Source organism: Aphelocoma coerulescens, chromosome 5 (assembly GCF_041296385.1).
Source record: "Aphelocoma coerulescens isolate FSJ_1873_10779 chromosome 5, UR_Acoe_1.0, whole genome shotgun sequence".
NCBI classification, from domain to species: Eukaryota; Metazoa; Chordata; class Aves; order Passeriformes; family Corvidae; genus Aphelocoma; species Aphelocoma coerulescens.
The window spans coordinates 11,054,110-11,078,156 of NC_091019.1; the positions used below are offsets into that span (position 1 = coordinate 11,054,110).

A 24,047-nucleotide genomic window follows, 5' to 3' on the forward strand; every position below is an offset into this window, starting at 1 on the left:
AAATATTGTGCCCTGTTCTCCCCCTCCCCTCCCATCCTGGTGCAAGGTAGTCTGTTTAATATCGCTCTCTCCTTGAGCGCTCTGACGTTTACTCAGACAAATAGCAGAGGTTATGAATGCTGCTCACAGATAGTATCAAGAATTCTCCATGATGCCATAGTGGTGAACCAAGCATTCAGAATGGTAATAGTTTTATCTAACAACTAAGTTTGGTCTGTTTAACTTTTCTTCACAAAACTGGAATTTCGGTTATCACAGACAGAATTATCACAGGCCAGTGGTTCAACTGTTCTGGACAAAATCATAGAACAGTACAAAAGAAGAAGGAAAGATTACATTGCAGCTGAAATTCACAAAGTTTTATGGAAAATACAAGCATAGGCAGTACTTTGAAATAAATCATTTTTTTGCTAGAGGCTTTATTTCTCATGTATTTTAGCCATAAATAAATCTAAAATGATCTAGTAAGTACTAAGTGTAATTGCAGAATCAATTACAGAGCTGAAAGACAGCAACGCTTTACAATTATTATATTCTGTAAGCTAGTTAGGTTTTTCCCATCTTTTGCAATAAAGACATATATTAGTTCTACTAATATATGTTACACATAGTATTTTCACAGGTAAAAATACACATATATAGTACATATATACATACATATATATATATACTAATGTATATCTGTTTTTACTAGAAGGCTCTGTAATGAGGGATGCAGTTCCTGCTGTTAAGTGGCAGAAGGTGCAAGCAGCTCTAACTCTGTGAAAGTGAGAAGGTGCACTGGGCCAGCCTGCCCAGAGAAGCAATTAATGGGACAGAGAGCACAGCTAACAGGCTGGGTGCCACACAAGCAGGTGCAAACAGCCTGCCATGGATCTAATACCAGGTATTTTCCAAAATGCAGATTTTATAGTGTGCAGAAAAACCTTACTAATTATTTTGTCATTGGGAGAGCACAAGTCAGACTAAGTAAATCACGTCCTTGAGGTAGAAAAGATGACTGTATTTTCTTCTTTGTAATGGCAGGTGGATGTGTACAATCCATCTGAAACAAACCCCTGATCTGCTAATACAAAGCTGTAGGCAGGAAAAACCACAACAAAAAAGCAACCAGAACCCAACACAAACCACCCCCCCCCCCCCCTGCCAAAAAAAAAACCACAAATGAGACCACCAAAAATAATAGCAAAGTTTTTCATGGTGAGTGAAATCACGAGGTTTGTAGCTGCAAAAATAATAATAAAAAAAAATTTATATATACATACATGTATTTTCTTGTACTTGGAAATTAATTAAAATTGCACCCAGAGTTCTTGCTTTCTTTCTAGCTTTTTCTCATTATTAAAATCACAAGTAGCATTCAAACTTGGAAAATAATTTTATCAGTTCTGGGGTGTGCTGAGAGAGAATGATAAGGCTTTAAACCCATTCCCTTGATCTGCTGCTAGCTGCCAATGCTTAGGGACGTGGCTTCAAAAACACTTCATGCCAGTGTAAGTCAAGAGTGTCACAAAACTGCAGTCCTGCTCCTTAAACCTCCTTTCCTGCTCTGAGTTGATCTAAGCTTTAACTTCCACCTTTTTGGTTGTTTTTTTTTTGTTTATTTGTTTTGGGGTTGTTTGTGGGGTTTTAGGGGTTGGGGTTTTTTTGGTTTTTTGGGTTTTTTTAAAATATAGTTTTGGTCAATACAAAATTTTAATTCTACTCTCCCTTGAGGGCACACAAATACACATTCCATCATGACAAAGTGGTGTGGGACTGGAAAAGCAGCCAGCACAGGCAGATGTAACCACTTCCCAAGACTGATACCCTATGAAAACTTTACCTGTATTCAAAATTACACCTATATCTGTTTGCTCTCTCTTCCTAGATTGCTGCAACCCTTTTGTAATCTTCTGGGTCTTGAGCAGTAGACTTGTTTTTTAAGCAGCAGAATGAAAGAAACCTTTTTCTTGGCCAGATATCACTGCAAGCATTTTCACAGTGGTTGAAAAAAATTCTACCACACTGAATATCAAAATGCTCAATCCTAAAACAAATATTACTGAAAAGGAAATTCCACCACAGTCCACTACATTACAATTCAGGAACTGGACTTGAAGCAGGAAATGGCAGGAGAAAATTACAACCTCTCTAAATAATATTTCTTTCCTGAAACCCCAGAAGAGTAAATCTGTGCAGAATAGACCTCAATTTAACTTGAGTTTACTGTTGTATATATTTAACACCCTCATAACATACTTGCAATGTCATTAAAATTGGAGATTAGTTTATTTTTATCCATAAATGTTGAACAGCATTCACTAACTTCACATTCCCATTAAGAACAAATGTGTGAGATCATCCAGGTCTGAGTCAAAGTAATGGCTGTGATAAGAGCTGACAACCAAATTAAGATTTTAGTACCATGGATAGTCATTCCCACTCCAGCACTGAGGCTACAGAGGAAAGAATTTTGAACCCATAAGTTGTCAGAGCTGTTAGAGGTCAGTCAAGTCTCCAAGGCAGATAAAACCAGCTTTAGAAGTTGTCCCAACTAGTGATGTAGATATCATTACTTCTTTCAGCTATGTAGCAAGTGAAAACAGCCTGGTAATCCCTTTTCAAAACTCTTTTAAATATCCAAGTTCAGATTGTTCAGAATAGGATGGTCAAATACTAAAAACCAATAAATTCAGAAACAACTAAAATAAAGGCATTTCCTGCTGAACTGAGGAAGCCAGATTAAGTTTCAGTTGGCAGCCTTTTCCTGCTTATCTAACAGTATTTTATTTAAAATTCATAACCCTTCTTGACCTTAAGAATCAAGAGTACAGCTGAAAAAAAGAGTGGATCAAACAATATGTTTGATTGCTGGAGTTCATAAGTCTCAATTTCTCTCTCACACCTATGTTAGTCACAAATTTCATTATGTGAAATTTTCTTAAACATTTCTGTTTTCGTAGCTCTCAAATTACTTACCCTCAGAGAATACTAAGTAATTGATCATTCTTGATTTCTCACCAAAAGCAACAAATCCAATTTACTGTGATACTTAAATATTTCTAAAACTCCTAACTTTTCAATTTACAATATACTACAATAAAGACATGCTGCATTTTAGATGAATGCTTCTGTTTCTGTCACATGTAAATAATTTACCTTTTTTTAAAGGAATTGCACAGTTGGAGTGTACACAATGCACAAAGTTGCCCTCATACCTTCAAAATTATGATGGATATCAGCATCCTAACAAACATGGCTTTCCTAAAGAGGACAGTTATCACCACAGACACCTTCCAACATTTTTATGTTTCTCTTACATCAAATATTCCAGATAAATATATATAGCTTTTTTATATAACCTATCATTTAAATTATGCAGCTAAATAAACATTTTTAAATACTGCAAGACCTAACTGTGATATAGAAATTAATTTGAGAATTTTTCCAGTGTTCTGCTTTACTGTTACTGTGGGTTTCAGTCTGCTTTTATGATAGTAAGAGTTCTGAAATCTTTGATCACTTCGAAACTTGATCTTTTTGACACTGAGGTTTGGCATGTTATATTCTAGTATGTAACTAAAAAAATCCAGATTGAATTCCTGATTAATTTTTACTGTGGCTAGAATATTTCCATGTAATAAACACAAAAATTAAATAAAGAACTAAAGAAGGTAAGAATGAAACAAATGAAAAAAATCTCAAACTGTCTATATTTCAAGATAAAATTAAATTTTAAGTCTGGATTTTAGTGAAATCATACTCCAAAGAACCTTAACAACAAGAGGCTACATGCTCTTAAGAAGAAAAGAAACAACAGCAGATTCAGGGAGAATTTTCAAGTACTTTTGTACCTTCAAATCCCATTTTTCAGGCAAAGAAAGCTTATGGCAGGTAAACATCCATTTTTTGATCAATATAACCCAAATATAAAATGGTTACAGTCGCTTTTGCTCATGTACAAATTATCTTCCCTCCCTGCCCTTTTTTGTTTCCAAAAACGTTCACAAACTTTGCAAAGATTCCATGGTAATTCAAAGCATTCATCTGGAAACTGGGGATTAACATTAGGCCAAGAAATTGAGATAATAATGCATTTGATCCCTACATAAAATCATTATGGAATCTAAAGGAGAAAAAAAAATTAAAAAGAGGGAAATAAAAAGATAAGGAGATATGAAAAAGAGATGTGGAGTGGAAAGATACTGAGTTTAAAGAATACTTCTGACTTAGGAGCATCCTTTTTTTTTTTGTTTTTCTCTTGTCAGCTCATAAGAAACAGCTCAAAGAGAAAAGAATGTTATTCTTTCCACTGTTACCTCTGTTCAAGAGTGCAACTCAAAAATTTACTTGGCAAAGAGTAGTTTCTGAATAGAGCCAGGAGAAAAGAGCTTAGTGGCAACTTCCTTGTAAACAGAATCACTATCATCTGAAAACTCAGTTGCCTTGTCACAAAACTGTCCCACTCCTGACAGGTCTTCAGTTACACATTTTATCCTATGTTCAAGCTAGCAGCTCACTTCCATGGCAACTGTTCTTCACGTTGTATCTCTGACTAACTGAGAACACCACTGCTACCTTCCATATCAGATGGAGAAACGATGACAGCACAGCACAGGAAGAAGAGAGGCTACTAATAATTAGCATGAAACAAGGAGGATGCTGTAGAGGTAAATAAAAATTCACAGCTAACAGAATATTCTCAGAGCTGCTCCAGTTTTAACTAAAGTATCTGTGGAAGTCATAGAATGAAAAACAGCTCTGTTGCTTGTTCACTACTTCTACTAACACCTCAGCAGCTGTTGGAAGCCCCAAAGAATCACAGAATCACAGAATATTCTGAGTTGGAAGGGACCCACAAGGATCATTCTCCATTCAGAAATGTGCACTGTACTTACTTCCTTCAGATTACTTATTTCAGTCTCTTGTCTTTTATTCACTGATGCTAGTTTCTTATTGTGCTGTATGGCTTCCTGCACTTTAAACAAAAGTTAAAGCATGTTACCAAATAATTTCACATTTGAACAATATTTGGTTTATAACTGCAATAGATGTGCATATAATTTATTTTTTTAAAGTCTTCATAAAACTGCAAAATTGATGATTCAACTACTTTTTCTGTGTAGTTTGATACCAGACTGGAGGATTATCCCGGGTGGTAGCAGCTGTCTGTACATCACCCAATGAGTTAAGACTTTTCTATATGTTGGCTTCCTTTTTTTAACTGTAATTTAATTTTTACTGTCTCATTACATCATTTTATTAGGACTTTTAATCTTGGGGTTTTTTTTAACCAAGACTTTGCTTGTAATTTTCTGGTGAGCTTAATTATTTTCGGACTAACACAGAACATAATGGGCCACAGAACAAACAAATAATTAACAGATGTACAGAGTTAAGTGCATATAGGCCATGGAAGACAGCAAACAGCAGAGGACAGCATAGCAGAACAACTTCTATTCCTGCTGAAAGGGAACTTTCTCTTAAACATTATACAGGTGAAAATATCACTGGGAAATTGCTTGAAAATCCACAATGAAAAGCTGAAGATATTTACTGGTTCCTGAACTTTTTCAGACAGCTCTATTCAATCTCTGTATTTTGGTCCTCTGAGCTTCCCCTTCATCCTTTTCTATTTTCTGATTCCTCTTCATTCACCTGTAATCTTTTTTCTTTATTTTCCTCAATAGTCTCCAGGCGCCACGCTTGAATACAACGGCCCCTCATGGGGAATGATGGACAACAGCCTTACATTACAATGAGCAATTCTGCAGTTTTGAATGAGAATATGTGCTTAAAAAATTAAAATACTGAGGAATTTAACAGCTATCTTCTGATACAACTTAGGAAAACCCCCCAGGAAAACAAGTAGGCCAAAGTTGGTAACCCTCTTTCCTATCTTTCAGCAAAAGTCATGTGCTCACTCTCTAGCTTTGAAGTACAATCAAGCAAGACATTGGTTAGCCAGTAATATTCTGGATATAAAATTTTAAAAATTGAATACAACAAGTGACTTATGTAACTTATAACCACCATATGTATATTATAAAATATACATAGAATATGCTACCAGTTTATTCAACCTAGATTTGAAAAAAATACTTTTGGTTTCAGGCAGCAACAAAAACTTTAGTAAGATTTAGTAATTGAAAAGTTTTTTTGGTGTTTTGGGTTTTGGCTTTTTTATCAGTTCCTCGATATAATTTCCTGTGTGGTCACACACACAACTGTAGCAGTGGATCAGCAAAGAGCAGTGAGGAACCTACCAAGGTTTTGGATGCTTGGCATGGGACAGCTGCTATTTTTCTGAGTTTCAGCTGTTGCCAACTCAGTGCTGTCACAGCACAGCAAAAACAAATGCTGGAGGACTTTTACAACATACATACCACTGTGCTCTAGTTTTCCATGAACACCTTTTACAATTCCAAACTGAGATGCAATAGTAGCATAACACCTCTCAACTTCATTCAGTTTCTTATGATGCTCCTCTTTTGCAGTTAAGTGCATCTGCAATTTTTGATCCTGTTAGGAACATAAATGAAGCACCCATTTAATGACAGTAAGTAGCTCTCCAAGTGCTTTTGAATATAACAGCATAAATGCAAAATCATTCCCAGAACCTTTCAGTTGTCTATTTCATATTTAATGATCTTTCCCATTTCCAGACAGCAGGAAGATAGAGTCAGCATGATAATCAAAGGGTTTGAGCACCTGACATTTGAGGAGAGGCTGAGGGACCTGTGACAGTTCAACCTGGAGAGGAGGTGACTCAAGGGGGATCTGGTAAATGTGTGTATACATGGGGAGATTTGTGTGTGAAAGGAATAAAGAAATCACAGCAAGACTCCTTTTAGTGGTGCTCACTGACACAAAGGGAAAGACAGGAAATTTCATTTAAACTTGAGGGGAAATAAGTTTATTATAAGGGTGGTCAAACATTGGAACAGGTTGCACAGGCAGGCTACAGAATCTGTTCACAGAGATACTAAAAACCAACTGACATGGCACTGTGCCACTGACTCCACTGGCCCTGCTTGACAGCCTTGTCCATTCCACTCCTGGGATTGCAAAAAATGACACAGCCAAGGGCAATCAGTTGGTGTATTTCACACTCCTAAATAAAGGAATTTCAATACATGTGCTAAAATCAGAAATGCATCAGCTACTTCTAGAGTAGTGGTGACTTTGATTTAGATTAGTGAGACCCATGCTTCCCAGAAAAATATAAATAACCTTTCGATGCATAATTCTTAATTCTTCAGTATCAATTAGCAGTAGTAGCTTGAAATATGATGAAATCACTTTGTGTATCTGTAGGGGAAGTTTCTAACTACTTTTGTAAACATCTAACCTTTATTTTACTTTCTATTCACATGTTGGCCTAAGTAATATCACAAAGAAACCCACATGGTAATTAAGTACAATATATTTAATTAATTTTATCAATTTTTCTCATTTTGTGGAAACTGCTCAGTGACACGTGCTACTGATTTTTTTAAAGCTATTTGTTATCCTTGTAACACTAAGATTTTTGTGTTCTTCTTTATACTGAATTTTTTATTAACAATTTCATAGGTACTATTTGGTGATTTTTAAAACTGATTTTCTCTGAAAAGAATGGGTTAAATTAATTCCTCAGAAAGGAAAACCATTCATTTAGATATCTAATCTCTTTCTACTCCACAGTAGAGCAACACAGCAATTAAAATGAACTGGGCCAAATTCATTCCTGTGTGTAAATTCAAGTTACACAAGGATGCATCTGGCCCAGTCTGTTTGGCTTAGGCAAGGCTCCATTTCCACACAGTAACAAATGCAATACATGTCCAGGCATCAGAGGATAATAAAAGCTGATAGTAATCAAAAGAAATGACCACCATAAGACTAGCAAAACAGGATATACAATACAAATTTCTCATGTTTTATAAGGTATGAAATTAAACACACTACAGCAAATGGAAAGTCATAATGGAAGCACTGGTAAAGAAACACCACCACTTAAGAGAAATCACTGCAAGGAATGTAGGTTGAAAATGTGCTTATACTTTCTCTTTTTCCTAATCATAAATTAACTGTTGAAGCAGTTAATAGTTTAACTAATTAAGCTAATTAGCAGTCCTATCTTAACTAATGCTAGGAGGGGAATTTTGTAATAAAAACATTAAAAGGAAAGATTTTTTTGGTTTTTCCTGGTAGTTCCCTCAGGTATATTTATTCTAAGAGATCAATGAGCAGGGAAACAGCTCTAATTTGAGATCTGAACAGCTTGTGGCAAGATCTGAGGGGTTTTGCAGTTTTTAATACGGACTTTTTCTTAGTGTTATCGCAATTCCTTTCTTTAGTCAACAAGACAGTGTTAGTCCCTCCTCCTCTTTCAGAAAGTTGAAATATGCTTTGCTACTTTACAGGGTTCTTTCCAGGGAGAAAAGGAACTGGCCTGCTCTACCTACAGAAGTTTTATTAAGAGCTCAACACATGCCTAAATATGATTTTTGATGGCAAGCTGCTCTTCAGGCTTAATGCACAGAAAAATAAAAGCCTGAGTATGTGATTTGTCTCCTCACAGTGAAAAGGTTGTAAAACATCCTTCCATAGAAGACAATCAAGAAACACCAGGAGACACTGCAGGATAGGGAGTGTCTGACCCTGGAGTTGGAGTAAGACCCACAGAATCTTGGTTCTTCTTCCTTACGTCCGATACTGCAAGAACAGGAATTATTGCCCTGCCCTCCACCAGTAATAAAGATAAGCTGGGATGGGGAGTAGAATTGATTGTGGCCATATGGCTTGTTGAGGCACAATGATTTCTTGGTGGAACTAGACCCAAGAAATAGCTCAGGGTCAAGTAGGTGACTGGAGGAACACAAAGAGGGAATTGCTCATATCTCAAAGATATTCTGGAAATTGAGTCACTAGTCAGAGGTACTCAGTGAAGCAGAAGGTGGTAATTGGAAGGTGAAAGTGTCAGAGAAACAAAGGAGGTGTAATGGCATGGGGACCTAAGGCAAAATCACATGAAAATTATGCAAAGGGATACCAACTGCAAATCTTTGAAATAGGAATTTTTTTCACAACAGTTTCTCCAGTTCTCACCATTTTTATACTTAAAAATAATTTGGTTTAATTTATATTGTATCATTGCCTCCTTGTTGTGTTTTTAAACAACATAGTATGATTACAGGCAAGCTCTTAAAAGATGCAGAAAGGAAATAAAAACAACATTCCTACCTAAGAATATTAAGAACAAACCAACTTTTAAAGTTTCATTTTTTTAACATTTTGCAGTAATTACTTTTTCATTCATTTGGCAACTACACCTGTATTAGAAAACTAAATGGTGGTAGGGAAGTTCTCGGAAAATGCTTATACTGCTGTTAAAGTATCTCTGACACATTTTGGCCTGTGCCAAGTAGGACTCATGTAAGCAGTTCCTGGGCACAGTTCAGGTGACTGACTGCTGGGAGCAATATAAGTTATTTGGATCCAAATTCCCTCTTTTCTGAAGAGTGGTAGGGTTTAATCAACCAAGAACATTTGACTGCAGCTTCACTGAATGGTTTCATATACATTTAGATTCCCAATAAAAACAGTAAGGGAAGACAAGAACAGATGCTACACACAGAGAGTTCTGGCATTCTCCAGTGTATCATCTGTCAGGAAACAAACACCTGACCATTTTCCTCCAGTTATTTCCTCATTTCAGCTGCAGGAAAACAAATACAATGCAGAGCCCACACTCAAGTGTATTCTACCAAGTGAACTGGCTTTGTAGTAATCCCCCTGTAGCCTCCTGACTGCAGGAGTGCTGCTGTCCACATGCAGTGAGGTGCAAAACGACTGCACCGCATGCAATAATCAGCACTTTTATTGTGGGGGAAAAAAGACAATAATAAAGACAAAAAATAATAAAAGACAAATAAATCCTTTATTTCTTTGCCTACTGTCTTTCAAGATGAAACAAAACCTTCCACTATTTCAAAATTATAGCATATATGGTAAGAATTATATCAGCACTACAATTTTTGCATAAACTTAACTGTACAGCATGCTAAAACATGGTGTTTATGTCAAGTATTAATATTACGTATACTATTCTAAAAGAACATAATTAAAGGAACAAAACCAGAATGAAATGCTAGTCAGCAGGGTACACTCAGTCCCCAGCACATACAGAAGTTCCTTCACTCACTGGCAGGGTTTCTAAGGTGCCAGATATAAGCTGAACAGCACATCTGCTTACTCTCAAAACACACACCAGAGAACAATCTAATCTTTCTTTAACAAAATTGAAATAGAAATGGGTCTCAGAAAAATGATTGGTTCAGAATTTCATCCATTTTACTTTTAAACACTTTGCCATTGGTGATGACCAAGGGTCTACAAGGGCTACTACTACTTTGATTCTTAGAATGTACTGCTTATTTCAGTGCAACCATTCAGGGAGTAAAGTTGGTAGGATTTGACCTGCTCTAAAACTGTATTAGCCCACTACTGCAAAAGGTTATAGGAAAGAATTCACTTCTGTTTACCTTGTGGGGTTTTTTTATCATTTCATATCAGAGCATTTTCCATGTATAAGTCCCAACTGTAAATGTTCTGTTTAGTGCTACATGCAAAAGAGGATTTCTAGCACCTTGCCTCCACTCAGTATCATTTTTAATTACCATGCTCTGTATCAAAGCAAATGTTTTCAAAATATTCAAACAATCAATTACATGAAAAGTTTATAAACATAAGAAATATATCTGTTTAAGCAGCTTAGATGCCTTTCCTTACAGAAATGGTGTTGTCCTTTAAATATTCTCATTCATGTGGAAGACTGAGCTTGAAAGTTATGAAAGAAAGATAATATGCAAAATTACCTAAATGTAAGTCCAATAATTTAGTATATTTTCAACACATTTTTAGATCAGCTGCATTTTAGGAATAAATACAAGTTAAAAGTGAAGTAAGACAAAACACATTTTATGTTGCCTTTGATCTTTAACTTGTAGCCTTATCTCCCAGGTCAGAGGGCACATTATTCAATTTCACCATATTTTGTGTAAAACCACTGTAGCGTTGAAGATGACTTTCAGTACAAATGTCATGGTACTTAAAGCTAAACTGGACTCTAGTTTTTTGAGCTTCTTAATTAAAATCACAGTTTGTAATGGTCTGACAATATTATCTTTATTCTTTCCAGTTGAGCAGCAGCAGAATTTTCACAGCATTTATTCAATCAAGCCTAGCAATGTTTCTGTGGCTCACTCTTTCACTTCCTAAAACAGACAACAGGGTTCAGAGCCACTATGCTGTCACTCTGGGTAAATTTATTCCCTGTGTCAAAGGGAGTAAGCTGAATGGGATGAAATCTAAACTGTTCAGGGAAACTGATGTTAAGAACTAATTCTGAGGAGTAAAACAGAGTGAGAGGAAAACCATCCTTTTTTTTAAAAAACAAAACTAAGAACTGCTAGGAATTCTGTATTACTTTTTGAGATTATTATGCTAGATCCTGTTAGAATAAATAATTACATTATTCAAATAACAGTCTATAAAAAAATCTTTAATCTATAAAGAGAACAAACGTACCAATTCTACTTTAATTCAGTGAGAAAAAAAATATCACATTGTCAACAGTAGCTATCACACTATAAAAACCTAAAAAACCTGCATTTGTAAGATTTTCAGGTTTGAAGCTGATACCTCTTTCTGTTATTTGTAATAATCATCATATATCACTTAAGTATTAAAGTTGGTTAATATTGCATTATACCCTAAGAAAACTCTTTTCATTAAAGCTCTTCCTTGGTTTTTTATTTGCTTCTATTATTTTCTTACCATTTCATTCAATTTCTTTTGTAAAGTGTATTTCGAAATCTGTAAAACAACAGAGAGTTATTAATTAAATGGTACTTACATTTTTTCTGACAACAACCTGCATAATTAAGTACTGTTATACCTAGGATTTAGTTGCATCTGTTATTAATCCATCCAATACAGTAATACTGGTTTTGAATTAATGATGGCACAAATTCATTTATGACTAGATTCACTTTACTTCATAATGTCACTTCAATATTTAAATTATGTAAAACCACTGTACACTGATTTTTTACCAGAGGAGTTTTGAAAAAATGCATAAATCCTTGTGTTTTCTGGCAGGTATCATAAAAATAATGTGCAAATGTACCACAGTCTGTAAATTAGACTCTCAGAAATAAACAGAGAAGAAGACAAAGATAGAAATGAAAGTATTCCCTCAACTCCTGCAAGAATAGAAGGGTGTTCCCTGTTGGAAAAAACCCAATAACATCTCATTAGATATTCTAAGTGGTAGCATATAAAGATATAATGTACCAATCTCACATGCTTTAATAATATAAGGCTGACATTAGGAGATATCAGCACTATTTTAATACCCCATTGACAGAGTATTTTGATTTGCATAATCCTTAAGAGGGAAAAAAAGACTAATGTCAAAGAACCCAGAGTGTGCAAATCTTATACAGAAAATATTATTCCTAGGAAAAACCTACAGAGAAGAATAGAGAACTGAATAAAAAAATAATAAATAAAAAAACTGAATAAAAAATTCTTCACTCTTGTATCAGGCTCACTTCGAAACAATTTCCCTGGGACCACATGTCCACTGTGACCTCCTGCTTCCTCAAGCCACAGCAGAATTTCCTAGATCTGAACTGTGCTGGGATACAAATGCTTGATCTGTGAACATTAAACATTTAAGATTTTTTTTTTTATTTGTGGTTTATCTTACAAAAGAAGGACCACTGGAATCTTTCATTATTCTTGCTGTCCACATATTATGTTCAGCAGACCATGGAGGGCTGGATATCCTACATCATCTGTGCTATGCCAAGGTTTGAGCAAGGCAAACATCCTTACAGTTATTGCACAGAGGGCCAGACATGGAAATTAATTTCTTTGGCCCCTAAAATACATTCAGTGTTAACTAAGTGATTAAACAAACAGTCTGATGCCAAGTAAATGCATTCCATTAAAAGAGAATGTTAATAAGAACCAAGAGAAGCTGCAAAATCATGGTAATAATCCATTGTAACCCTTTTGTTTTCAATAGAATTATTGTCCCACTCAGTTTTGGATCGAAAAATAGTTAGTTCCTGGTAACACCTGAAATCTGGCAATGCATTACAATGCCAGTAATCCGTTTTCAATATATCTGCATTGGTCTTAAGCCACGGATGATGTGTAAATACAGAAACCTCCCAGTCAGACAAAGGAAAGCGCCCAAAACCACAGGGAACACTGTGAGTTGCAGGCACAGTGTGAATATTTGTTTCTATTTAGGAGTCCAAAAGCAGGGATCCCAGACAGGTGAGAAGTAAGACAAGAATGGGAAGAAAAAGGAAGGCTGTGGAAATTAAAAGAAAGCACATTTCACACACTGTTTGGACTTTTGAGTCTTCTGGAGGAAAAAAACATTAGCTGGAAGGTTAACTTAAAGTAGTCTTGACAGTGAAGACTGGAACAGAAACTCAAGTGTTAGAAAGTGAGGTGTACACATCCCAGAGAGATTAAATAAGAAGGCCTTAAAGATCCTCTTAAAAACAACTATTTTCTTAATAGTAAAACACCTAAAACTGAAACACTTGCATTCCAAGAAAAGTTATTTTACAAAAACAATAGTTTACCTGTAATGCTCTTAAAGTTTCTTTCAATCCATCTATTTCTTTTTCTTTTGTTTCGACAGCAAGCTGGTATTTTCCCTTTCAACAAAAGCTGTACTTCAGGATTTGGGCAGAATAAATGCATTTACAATATGAATTTATCAAAAAGAATGTTACAAAAATAAAGTGTTACTCTGCTGTGACAGAAAAATTCATTGGGGAAAAATACAGTTAAATAATTTTAAAATGTAGATACATCTTGCTATAAAAAGAAAAGTGAAAGCAAAATAATATCTTTTTACCACTTATGACTCTATTCATCAAGTCTTAAAATTGTCTGTTCTGGGAGAGACAAGCCTGAAAAAGGCAGAACTAAAACATTATTTATACCTTAACAAAGGTACTAGATTTTAAAACCAAAGGTATCAGGTAAATTCATTTTCTTATCTGCAGTAGCAGGACCTTCACAGAAACACCTGCTCAGCTTTTCCACTCCACAAAGACTGAACTGTAATCTGTTATCACTAGAATCACTAAATACATGCAAGCACATTTTATATTTATATAAATATGCATATGTGTATGGGTATGCATATATACACACACATACAGAATTTGCACATGAGAAACTCAAAGGACTTCAGTAGAATTAAATCTGGTAAGAATCTCTGGCTGCAGTCAATCCAATGCAGACCAGAATCTAAATATCAGAGAATATGCCAGTGAACACAAATACATCCATTCAAACACCCCTGCACGTTCCAGCCACTCCAACATAGTGCTGGCTGTGCAATCTTCCAAAACCACCTCATGACTAATAGTACATATAATCTAAAATGGAGCAAAAATTGGTCTTTTAACTCTAGCTTAATTTATTCATTCAGTTACTTTGGTATAAAGTACTTAACGTTCTATTCAATTCAAGGGAAATATTTAGAAGGAAAAATTAATCAGCATACAATTTAATTCTGAAGCTTTCATTCAAAATACAAATCAGAGACTAATAAGTGGGTATGTGTGGACAAATGGAATGTCTTAACAAGAAAAAACTCCAAATACAATGAGAAAATTACTCAACCAGAAAATATAAAATAAATATAAATAAATATAAACGCAGCAAACGTAAGATTTACTTTGATATCCTTTCAAGCCATTTAACCAGTATGAAAATTTCTATACCAGTTCTTATGCCACATGCAGTATATTCATTTGCTCTAAACCACCAGGAAATTTAAATGAAACAATAGAGGCCACATGCAAACATTCACTGACTTCACTTTTTGAAACAGGTTCATTGTATACCAAATGTAAATCCTTCATTCAGAGGAGGAAGTGGGCATTCATCTTGGCATAAAAACTTATGTAGCCAACAAAATCCACATAAATTCAGGCTACAATTTATCTTATTATTGTTTAAGTCAAGTACCTTAGGAAACCAGCTCAGCTAAATCAATAAAATCCCTATTAAAATCTGATTTCAGTAAGGCAGTTAGAAATGTTATTTCTCACTACAACTTGGAAAGGTCAATTATCCCATTTATCCCAAGCCCCTAGAATAAAGTAAATTTTGTATAGCTGCAATATGGAACTATCAAAGAACACTCTTTCCCCAACTGATTTTTAGCATAAGCAGTGACACTTCACAGGGGAAGTTCTATAGGTTTTGAACAAAAAACTAGAAATAACAAAGTTATGAAGATACTTCTTTTGCGAAGACCATAGCAAGAAATAGAATTTAATTTAGAATATTAAGTTTCTACTGAGGACATGTTTGATAAGTTTTATGCCATTATCATTTGCTTATGCTCTTCTTTGGATGACATATAACAAATAATTATAGAGTACCTTTTCTTCTTCCATGGCAAACATCCTTGCCTGTAACTTGGTTGTCAGTCACATAAAAACACAGAACAAACAAAAAAAATCAGAACAGCACATGGCAATAATATTATTCATGCAATTTAACAAGACATGGAGTTATATTGACCTGCATAGTGACCTTCCTGCTTTTTTTTGAACTATAGGAACTATGGAGTCACAAGGAGAAGTTTGTGAATGTCCAATTATTTTTCCAAGGAAGAAACCTAATTGCTTGTCAATTTCTGTTTTGTGTGACATGATTGTGATGCAGCATTAGTGACAAATTCTTCATCACCATGAAGCAGTTTCAGTTCCTGTGAATGTTCTCTGCAAGGTCTCTCAGCACTTGTGTTTGCTCATTATAATATGGAGGATAAAACGCAAGAGTGAAACACACTTTCAAATGTTGAGCCGGGTAATTTGTGTGGCAGATCTTTTACCATGGTTTATGAATCTACCCTTGCAGAGGTCATGCTAACTTAGAGAGGAAAAACCAAACAAAGCAAAACAGAATAAGGAAAGTATTACAAGAAGCATTATCTTCTCTTGGAGGTTTTTGAAATATAAAAAGGAAAAATGCCAGGAGGAGTGGCATCTGGAAAGAACTGTCAAAATACAAGCATTATGCTGTGGGCAGAAGAAAGGACATGATTTTTTTGAGCTGTATATTCTAACATTTTATATGCAATAGAAAAATATTTTCATACCAACTGATAACTTGCTATGATGCATCATATTTTAAAATCCCACAGTCAAAGACAAAGGCTTTATTTTGTTACCTGTTTTTTTAAAGCTGCCATAGCTTCTTTATTTTGTTGTTGCAATGTGCCAGCCTGATGCTGCAGAGCCTCCTGCTCGTGTGAAATAACAACAGTGTCAGTTAAGTATTATCTTAGAGCAAATCATATATAAAGTATTTCAAGAAAAAAGCTGATTTCTTGTTAAATATTTTTAGAAAGACACAACTGACTAAAAAGCCCTGAAGACTAAAAAGACGCTTTTTTAAACTGGCAATTGTCTTTTTGGTAGGAGCTCCTCCTTAGTTCTTAAGAGGAAGTAATTCTCACCCCTGGAATACAGACCTTTTGCTAGAACTTCTGTAAGCAACTCTTACCCACCCCATCAGCCTGCAGAAGCAATCCACATCCACTGCCATCTTAAGACAGCACCTTGACACTGTTCCAGGTAGTTACAACGGAATTTTATTGTCCATCAAAAATATAATCCCATTTAAAAATAACTATCTGTTATTCTGCTTATAGTTAAATTTTAGTCATTTAACAAGCGACCTGAAAGAGCTGAAGGAGGGCAGAAAAGACTAAGTGTAAGACAATAGTACGAGATTTTATCATCATCCTGCCTGGCTTTACTCTCATCCATAAACACAAGAAAATGAGTGAAGAGGTACTTTTTTGTGTTATTATTTCATATCATAATCTCATAGGCTAATACTACACTCTGCAAGCTGGAAATCTCCAACATCTTTAAGCATCATGCTTCTCTATAAGATATTTCACCTTTACCATGGAATGTATGCATGGAAGACCAGGTTTTTTAAGTTCTAAACACTGAAATATACTAGGTAAAGGTAGTTAAGAGGCTCAACTGTCCTTGGATAGCTATCTCAAAATATGAGATGAGTGTTTAGCTTAGAAATATTAGTGTGAAGCAGGAAACAATTCAGTAATGACTGCACAAAAATAAATATAAATTGAGACTATTAAAAAGAATGAATGGGAGAAAATAAACCAAAAATCTGTTTCACACACAAGGAGTCTAATTGCTTCTCCTGCCTTAATAGGAATTGAGAGTTTTTTAAACATGAAGTCCATTCCAAAATTGCTGTTTTCTCCAGCAAGGTGGTGTTGGTTTCACATTGTACAAGTGAGAGCTCTTGCCTTTTGATAGAAGATAAGAATCCATGGAAGTAAGGTGTTCTATACTCATTTACTTATTAACTCATCGTAAGATAAGTAGAGAAAGTTTTTATTTGTGTGTAACGAACAATATACGCTACATAAATGAATATTCAGAACTATATAAAAATCTTGAGAAAGGTTTTTGTAAGGTTGTTCCTTAGCCCTGTGTTCAAGGCACAGGTTCTCCAGGGGGTGACAGGCATGTGAAGTACCCTAGAGAGGCAGAGGCAGTCCTGCAGGGACAGCAAACCAACTACTCCCAGTGCAGTATTCCTGCTCACTACAGAAATGAAATTTTATATCCATAGTACTGCCAAGTTAAGATGGCACTACTTTAAAATACACGAATTCAAGCCAATATCATATAATAAATTATGTAGCTATCAGTCTGGTTTCATAAAACAGTCATCCTTTATACAATTTTATCACAGGTGTAATGGAAAAAAATGCCAGTGCTGAAGTCCTTGTAACATACCACTTTCTTGTACTGTATATTCAAGTGAGGTATTCTATTTTGAAAAAGACAGGGGAGTGTCTACAAATACTCATTTTCTAACAAGCCTCACACGCAAGACTATCAAATAAAATAATTCTATTATTCCTGTCAGAAATTCAGGCTTGGAAGTAATTTTCCATATATGCCATGTATGTGTGGTGCAGGGAGACTGAAGAAAAAAGCAGGGGTTTTTTTAAATATGAACAAAATCAGCTTTGATATTGTGATGTTCTGCAAGCATAATGAGTATACTCACTAGATTTTAAGGACTATATTCTCCAGTTATTCAGTTTTCCCTGCTCGAGTGTATTTTTTCAAGAGCAGCAGCAGTATATTTATAAAATGTAGGCAAATTGTAATATTGTAACATGACTTAGCTGAAGTCATGTCTTTATTTCAATATTGTTAAATTTATGGTAAAACGAAATGAATGACAGAAATGTTGACTTAAAGGGAAATCTATGAAAGAAATGGCAAAACAGAACCTTTGATAAGCCAGAGGAAGATGTCTACTTATTGAACTACTATTGTGATCAAAATGATTCTGAATTCAGAAACAATCAGGTAACAAATTCAATTTAAATGTCATACTTAGAATTTTCATCTTACTAGAGTCTCCAGGACTTGAAATTTGCATTAGCTTGTTCCTTTGAATTTCCAGAATATTTTCTCACATGAAGTTCCCAAAATCTACCACTCATTGTTTACATCAGCTTTGCCATGTGTCAATGTTAAGTGCAAAATACAGGAATAGAGTTCACCTCACTACCTGTAAGTCCCACCCTTTTATGAGTGGTAAATTAAATTGCTGTTAAGGTCTTAGAATGGGTGGAAATCCTCCCTTTTGAACCCAGAATATTAAGAGCTGCAATGCTAGGTTAAGGAAAGCAAAGAAGGGTTACAACTTGAAAGCACTCTTGCTTTTACAAATATAAAATATTTCCTGTTTCTGTGTGCACATATATATCTTTCAAGAAAGAAAAGCACAGAGTTAGGATTATTAATTTAAGATGGTTAGGATGAACTCCAAGATGAAATAGTCTTCCTTTACAACTAAGATGTTAAATATCCCAAGATCAAGGATAGAGCTGAAATTATTGTTTTTTCTGTGATCGTAAAATATACAGAGTGAGGCCTTTTATCTTGTGACCTAGTGACAGGGGTCATAGGTTTGATTGTATTAAAGAAGGGAATGCATTTCCTAGGAAAGCATAACCTCAGGAGCCCTAACTCTGAGAAGAATGTTAGACTTATGTTACTGAATACTTCATTCTCAACATTTAAAAGCTGACACACTACTTCTGACTGTGGATAACACACAAGGTAATGTTTAAAGCAACTTTTTGGAAAAACTGCCACTTACAGAAGATTGCAAGTGAAGTGGTTTGCTGCACTGATATTTGCACTTGCCAAAGCCAAACATAATACAGAGAAGCTGCTACACAGCTTCCCCCACACTGATGTGTCAATATGCCTCATATTCAGCTAAATGTCTTATTGCTTCAATATTTCCACCTCTTTTGATGGAAGATTGCCAAGTCATGCTAAATATTATTATATTCTCCTGTTAAACACATTTCTAAGCTAGGCATAATCCAAATCAAAATAAAAGCTACAGATGTTCATAACTAAATTCTAAGCTAGCACATTCGACTACTAGAAATAGAAATAGCTTTAAAAAGAGGAATTGTAACAAATAAAAATTTATATTAACATATTAAAATTAAATCTCAGCAGGTAAAACACTAAAAGCATGTAGGAAAGTTACCTTCTGCCATTCAAGTTCCTGTTTCTCTATAACAATTTTATTTATTTGGTCTTCATAGTTAGTTTCTGTTTCCTAGTTAAAAACAAACATAAAAAGCAAACGTCAAAACACGGAGATGAAGAGGAATTCAGTAAGATGCAAAAGTGCTTCAAGAATCCATTGTAGTCAATGATACAGATAATCATAGTTAATGACCCAGAATCTTTGGGACATCTTAAATATTCAGCTCAAAGCATTTGAATCTGTATTCTTTCTGACATCTCCTAGGACAACGGAAAACTTTGTGTCAGCAATTACTTCTGTTCTTATGGAAAAAGTAAATATTTATCATTATCTTCTGTGCCAAGAAGCCTTCTGACCTACCAAATTAAAGAAACTGAAACAGAATCACGGGTAATCGACATATATTATTGATAAGATGAGCTACCAGAAAATCGGAGAAGACCATTATTGAAGTCCAAAGTTTCCTCCATGATCCACAAAAGGCACTAATACCAAGAAGGTTTATTACCAACCCTGTTCTTGCAGAAGCACTTAAGTCAAGAATCAAACTATTACTTTTGATAACAAATGAGAGTTACCTTCTGATAATCACAGTTGCTAAATATTTATGACAACTTTACTGAAACATTCTGGTATTAAAGTAAATTTTCCTAACAGGAATCAGCTTCCCTTTGGAGTCCAATTTCTATGAGCTCCGGCCTTCCTTCACAAATCCAATACTCAAAAAAAAGGAAGAACAAAAGGTTCCCCTATGAACAATCATGACTTCTTGCAAGCTTTTGATGCCTGTCATAAGCAACTCACCACTGTCCTGTTATTGCACATAGTCAAAATAATGAATATCCTTCAAAGACCTGGAGAGCTACACTAATGAGTCACTGAGCTTCAAAAGCTGCTTTCCTGCCTTGGCTCTGCACACTGATGGCCAGCTTGAAAAAGTGACTGCATTAAGTAAGCCTGACTTCTCTTTGATGAATCGCTGCACTAATAACATTTACTGAGGTCTTGTGTTGGACACACTCCAATAAGGCCCAAACTGACTGTATGAGGGTAAAAGAATACTCCCAATACTTGAACTGTGCATTTTGATATATTATGCGCAAATTTATGCCCTTGTAAGTTCAACTTCACTACAGTTTAAATCCTGCAATCTTAATTGTTGCAAAAATTCAAGTACTCTTCAAGTGACTCACACCTCAAAAACTGGTTAGAAACTTTAGGAAACAGTCACAACTTGGGAAAAAAAGGCCATGGATCTCTTTAATGAAAAATAAAAGAAGGCCTCAAAAGGATCATTCTCTTAATACTGGGGTTTAAGTAAAATTCTGCTGAATTGCAATACCATGAACAACTACAACTTGCCATGAGACAAAAAAGATATCACCTCTGGATGAAGCAATACCTTTCCTGACACACTGAAAGAACAAATGAAGGCACTTTCTCCTTCCCAAGTGAAGAAGATGACACAAATTTTTTGGCTATAAAACATACTGCATCTTTAAGAAATGCAATTCTTTCTGCAGCCCAGTATGAATAAGAGTTCCAAGTTTTTCATTCAAGGATTATCTACAACACTTCATCAATTGATGCAAAAGAGTTTTGTAGATTTTGCAACCCTTTCTCACTTAGTACAATATTTGATTCATAGTCCCACCATTTATCAATAGAAACAAAAGAGGAAAATATGTCCCAAGTGATTTAAAATAGTTTTTTGACATTGACATCTTTTATAGGGTTTTAGGTCAAAACTGACTTCCTTGATTAGAAGACAGTTTACAGGCACACGTGTGGAGAGAAGCACACTCCTTTCCACAGGAGGCTACCCCTAAGCATTTCAAGAGATTCTTGCAGGTTCTAAATATATGCCTCAGCACTCATGTGAATTTTACATACAAAATACTGAAAATACATTTAAAATTAAGATTTGGCTCACAGAGAACTAGAGCAAACCTCTTTAGCTTTGGCTTCTCTCTTATGTACTGGTGGAATATAGATGGAGAAGAGACCTATTTCATATGACTTATGGTAAAAAACAACAAAAAAAGAGAACTTAAAAGATTATCAATGCTTCCCAGTTCTGCTTTAACAGGTAGTACTGCAGAGTTGCAATGACTTTTTTTCTGATACTATTCTATAAGTACTGAAGGAAAATACATTCCCCTGATATCCCTGGAGTGATAAAACCAAATGAGATTGACTTGGAGCTTTTTAAAAAGGTGTAATCTTCAACCACTTCTGCCATTAAGTAACAAATGCTATGAAAATTATGTATTACTAGCAAAAGCATTGCTCAAAATTGTAAGAAATTGGCATTAAATTCCATTTTAAGCAAGTCCTTTGCTGCGAATACTTAAGAGGATAAGAACCAAAGTTCTAAGTGAACAACACTCCTCCAACTTACTCCCAAATTATAAAGGTGTACCTAGAAGCTATCAAAAATGTGTATGTTTGTAACTACTGTTGAAAAAATAAACATCATAAATACTTAAACTGAGAATGACAATTACATGATAAAAATGTTCTCATGTGAAATCGCTAACAGTTAAAAGCCTAATCCATCATTTTTACATCTTTCAAGGGACATTTACAGTTTACCCATTTTGAATTGAAAGCTTTTAAAACTTGTGGGAAGCACTTTTTTTTAGAAGTTCTATCAGCTGTTTAATAAGACAAAAACACTTTTGTTATGCTTAGGAGAACCACATTGTATATAACTCTGATGAGGGATCAAAAATCCACAAAACCTTAAAAGTGTTCATTTTTTATTAGATGCCTTAGGACTACATGGATTTAAGTGTTTTTATAAAAAAAGACGACCATAACAATAAAAGAGGAGTAATTTGATGGTTTATTTACTTGTTATAACCTTTAGAAAGTGTCAAGCCTTCTTTAAAGTGTTTGCTTCAGGCTGTAGTTTTACAAGATGGGCTGTGGATTGGTCAAGCCCCCTCGATTCTTGACCCTGAACAGATTTAGGAACAGAGTACAGCTGGCTCATGTCCAAGCAGCCAAAACTGCTGCTAGGTACTTTTATTATCTTTTTTGAACTTACAATCTCCCTCCTACAAAATTGCACATCCAATTCTCATGCAGGTCAAATAGCACTCACAGAAACTACACTTTCTGGTTGTTTCAAACCATAATTAGAAATTCCATCATGAACTAAGCAGACCAGTACAACTTTTAGTAGACCTCATGGATATTGTTCTTAAGCTTTGTTTCCAGGAAAGAAGATATTTGTCGTAGCATTATTCTAACTTTTGTTCCTGATAAAAGATTGTAGGATTATAACAGTTACTACAGTTAACAAACACCAACAGCAACCATATAGTTGGAATCTATCCTCAAAAACTTTCCTTTTTCAGAAGCAGACACACAGAAATGAGTACCAACCACCATTTTTCCTTTGGAAATTTTTCATTGGTCTGTCCTTGATGCCACTGCATAGGTTACAATTCCTTTATATTTAAATAAATCTCTTGTATCAAAATATATTCCTGGAAATGCCTGCATGGATACTTACAACACTCTCCTCTCCAACTGCAAGTAATCACTTCCTAATCAAAAGCAACATTATTTACTAACACAGAAATTATCATCTAATGCATGCCTTGCTGACTTGAAAAACAGTATCACAGGATGTCACAGCCATGAGATCTGTAAACTTCAGCGCTGCTTATTCCCTTGTATCCACATACTTACTTCTTTTCCTAATATTCAGCTGTCCTTGTTTCTGTGATTTTGCTAAAAAAATAGCCTCATTTATGCTTAGGTATAAAATCCAGTTAAAAGACTCTTAGGAAGAAAATGCATTCAGTTGACTGCAGAGCAAGACTGGCAGACATGGAACTAAGTGAAGGCGATATCTGGCACAAAAGAATCCCTGGCCTGGTCAGTGCTTGATGAGTGGGGAAGCTAAACAGGAAAAAATAGAAGACAATCTAACTATTGGAGTGAGAAGTAATCCCTGTGGGGCAGGGGAAAGAGAAACATGATTTTTTGTAGATTGTAATTACTTACATATTCATATTATGTCAATTCCTATGGAGAACAAAGACCCTGTGAATAGCCAAAGGAATAAAGTGAAGCTGTATCAAGCAGAATCATTTAAGCAATGTATTCTTTAGAACAAACTTGCACAGCTATGAAGGATTGGGATTTCATCTGGAAGATGAAACAGATGAACAGTCACTTACTGGGAGCAACTCCTCTAAACTATTTTTGAGAGTTTAATTATGAAATGATGACATTGAGTAAGGATTGTATCAAGTCTCTCAAAACATTTTCATATTTAAGAATTTGGTTTTTATCTGTCTTAGCTTCACACAGATAATTTCATCCACAAATTTATTTTTATTAATCTGAATTTATACTGCAGCTTAACTAAC

General features: G+C 35.0%; 1 protein-coding gene across 1 annotated transcript in view; it reads right to left on the reverse strand.

Moving 5' to 3' along the window:
- CCDC73 (coiled-coil domain containing 73) overlaps positions 1-24,047 on the reverse strand; it is a 58,305-nt gene that overhangs the window by 21,590 nt on the left and 12,668 nt on the right. Inside the window, exons 4-10 of the mRNA XM_069016518.1 lie at positions 19,657-19,728; positions 16,253-16,324; positions 15,459-15,494; positions 13,638-13,712; positions 11,806-11,844; positions 6,369-6,504; positions 4,881-4,960 (exon numbers count right to left, since the gene is read on the reverse strand). Of these exons, the coding sequence (XP_068872619.1) occupies positions 4,881-4,960; positions 6,369-6,504; positions 11,806-11,844; positions 13,638-13,712; positions 15,459-15,494; positions 16,253-16,324; positions 19,657-19,728 (510 nt within the window). The remainder of the gene's footprint in view (positions 1-4,880; positions 4,961-6,368; positions 6,505-11,805; positions 11,845-13,637; positions 13,713-15,458; positions 15,495-16,252; positions 16,325-19,656; positions 19,729-24,047) is intronic.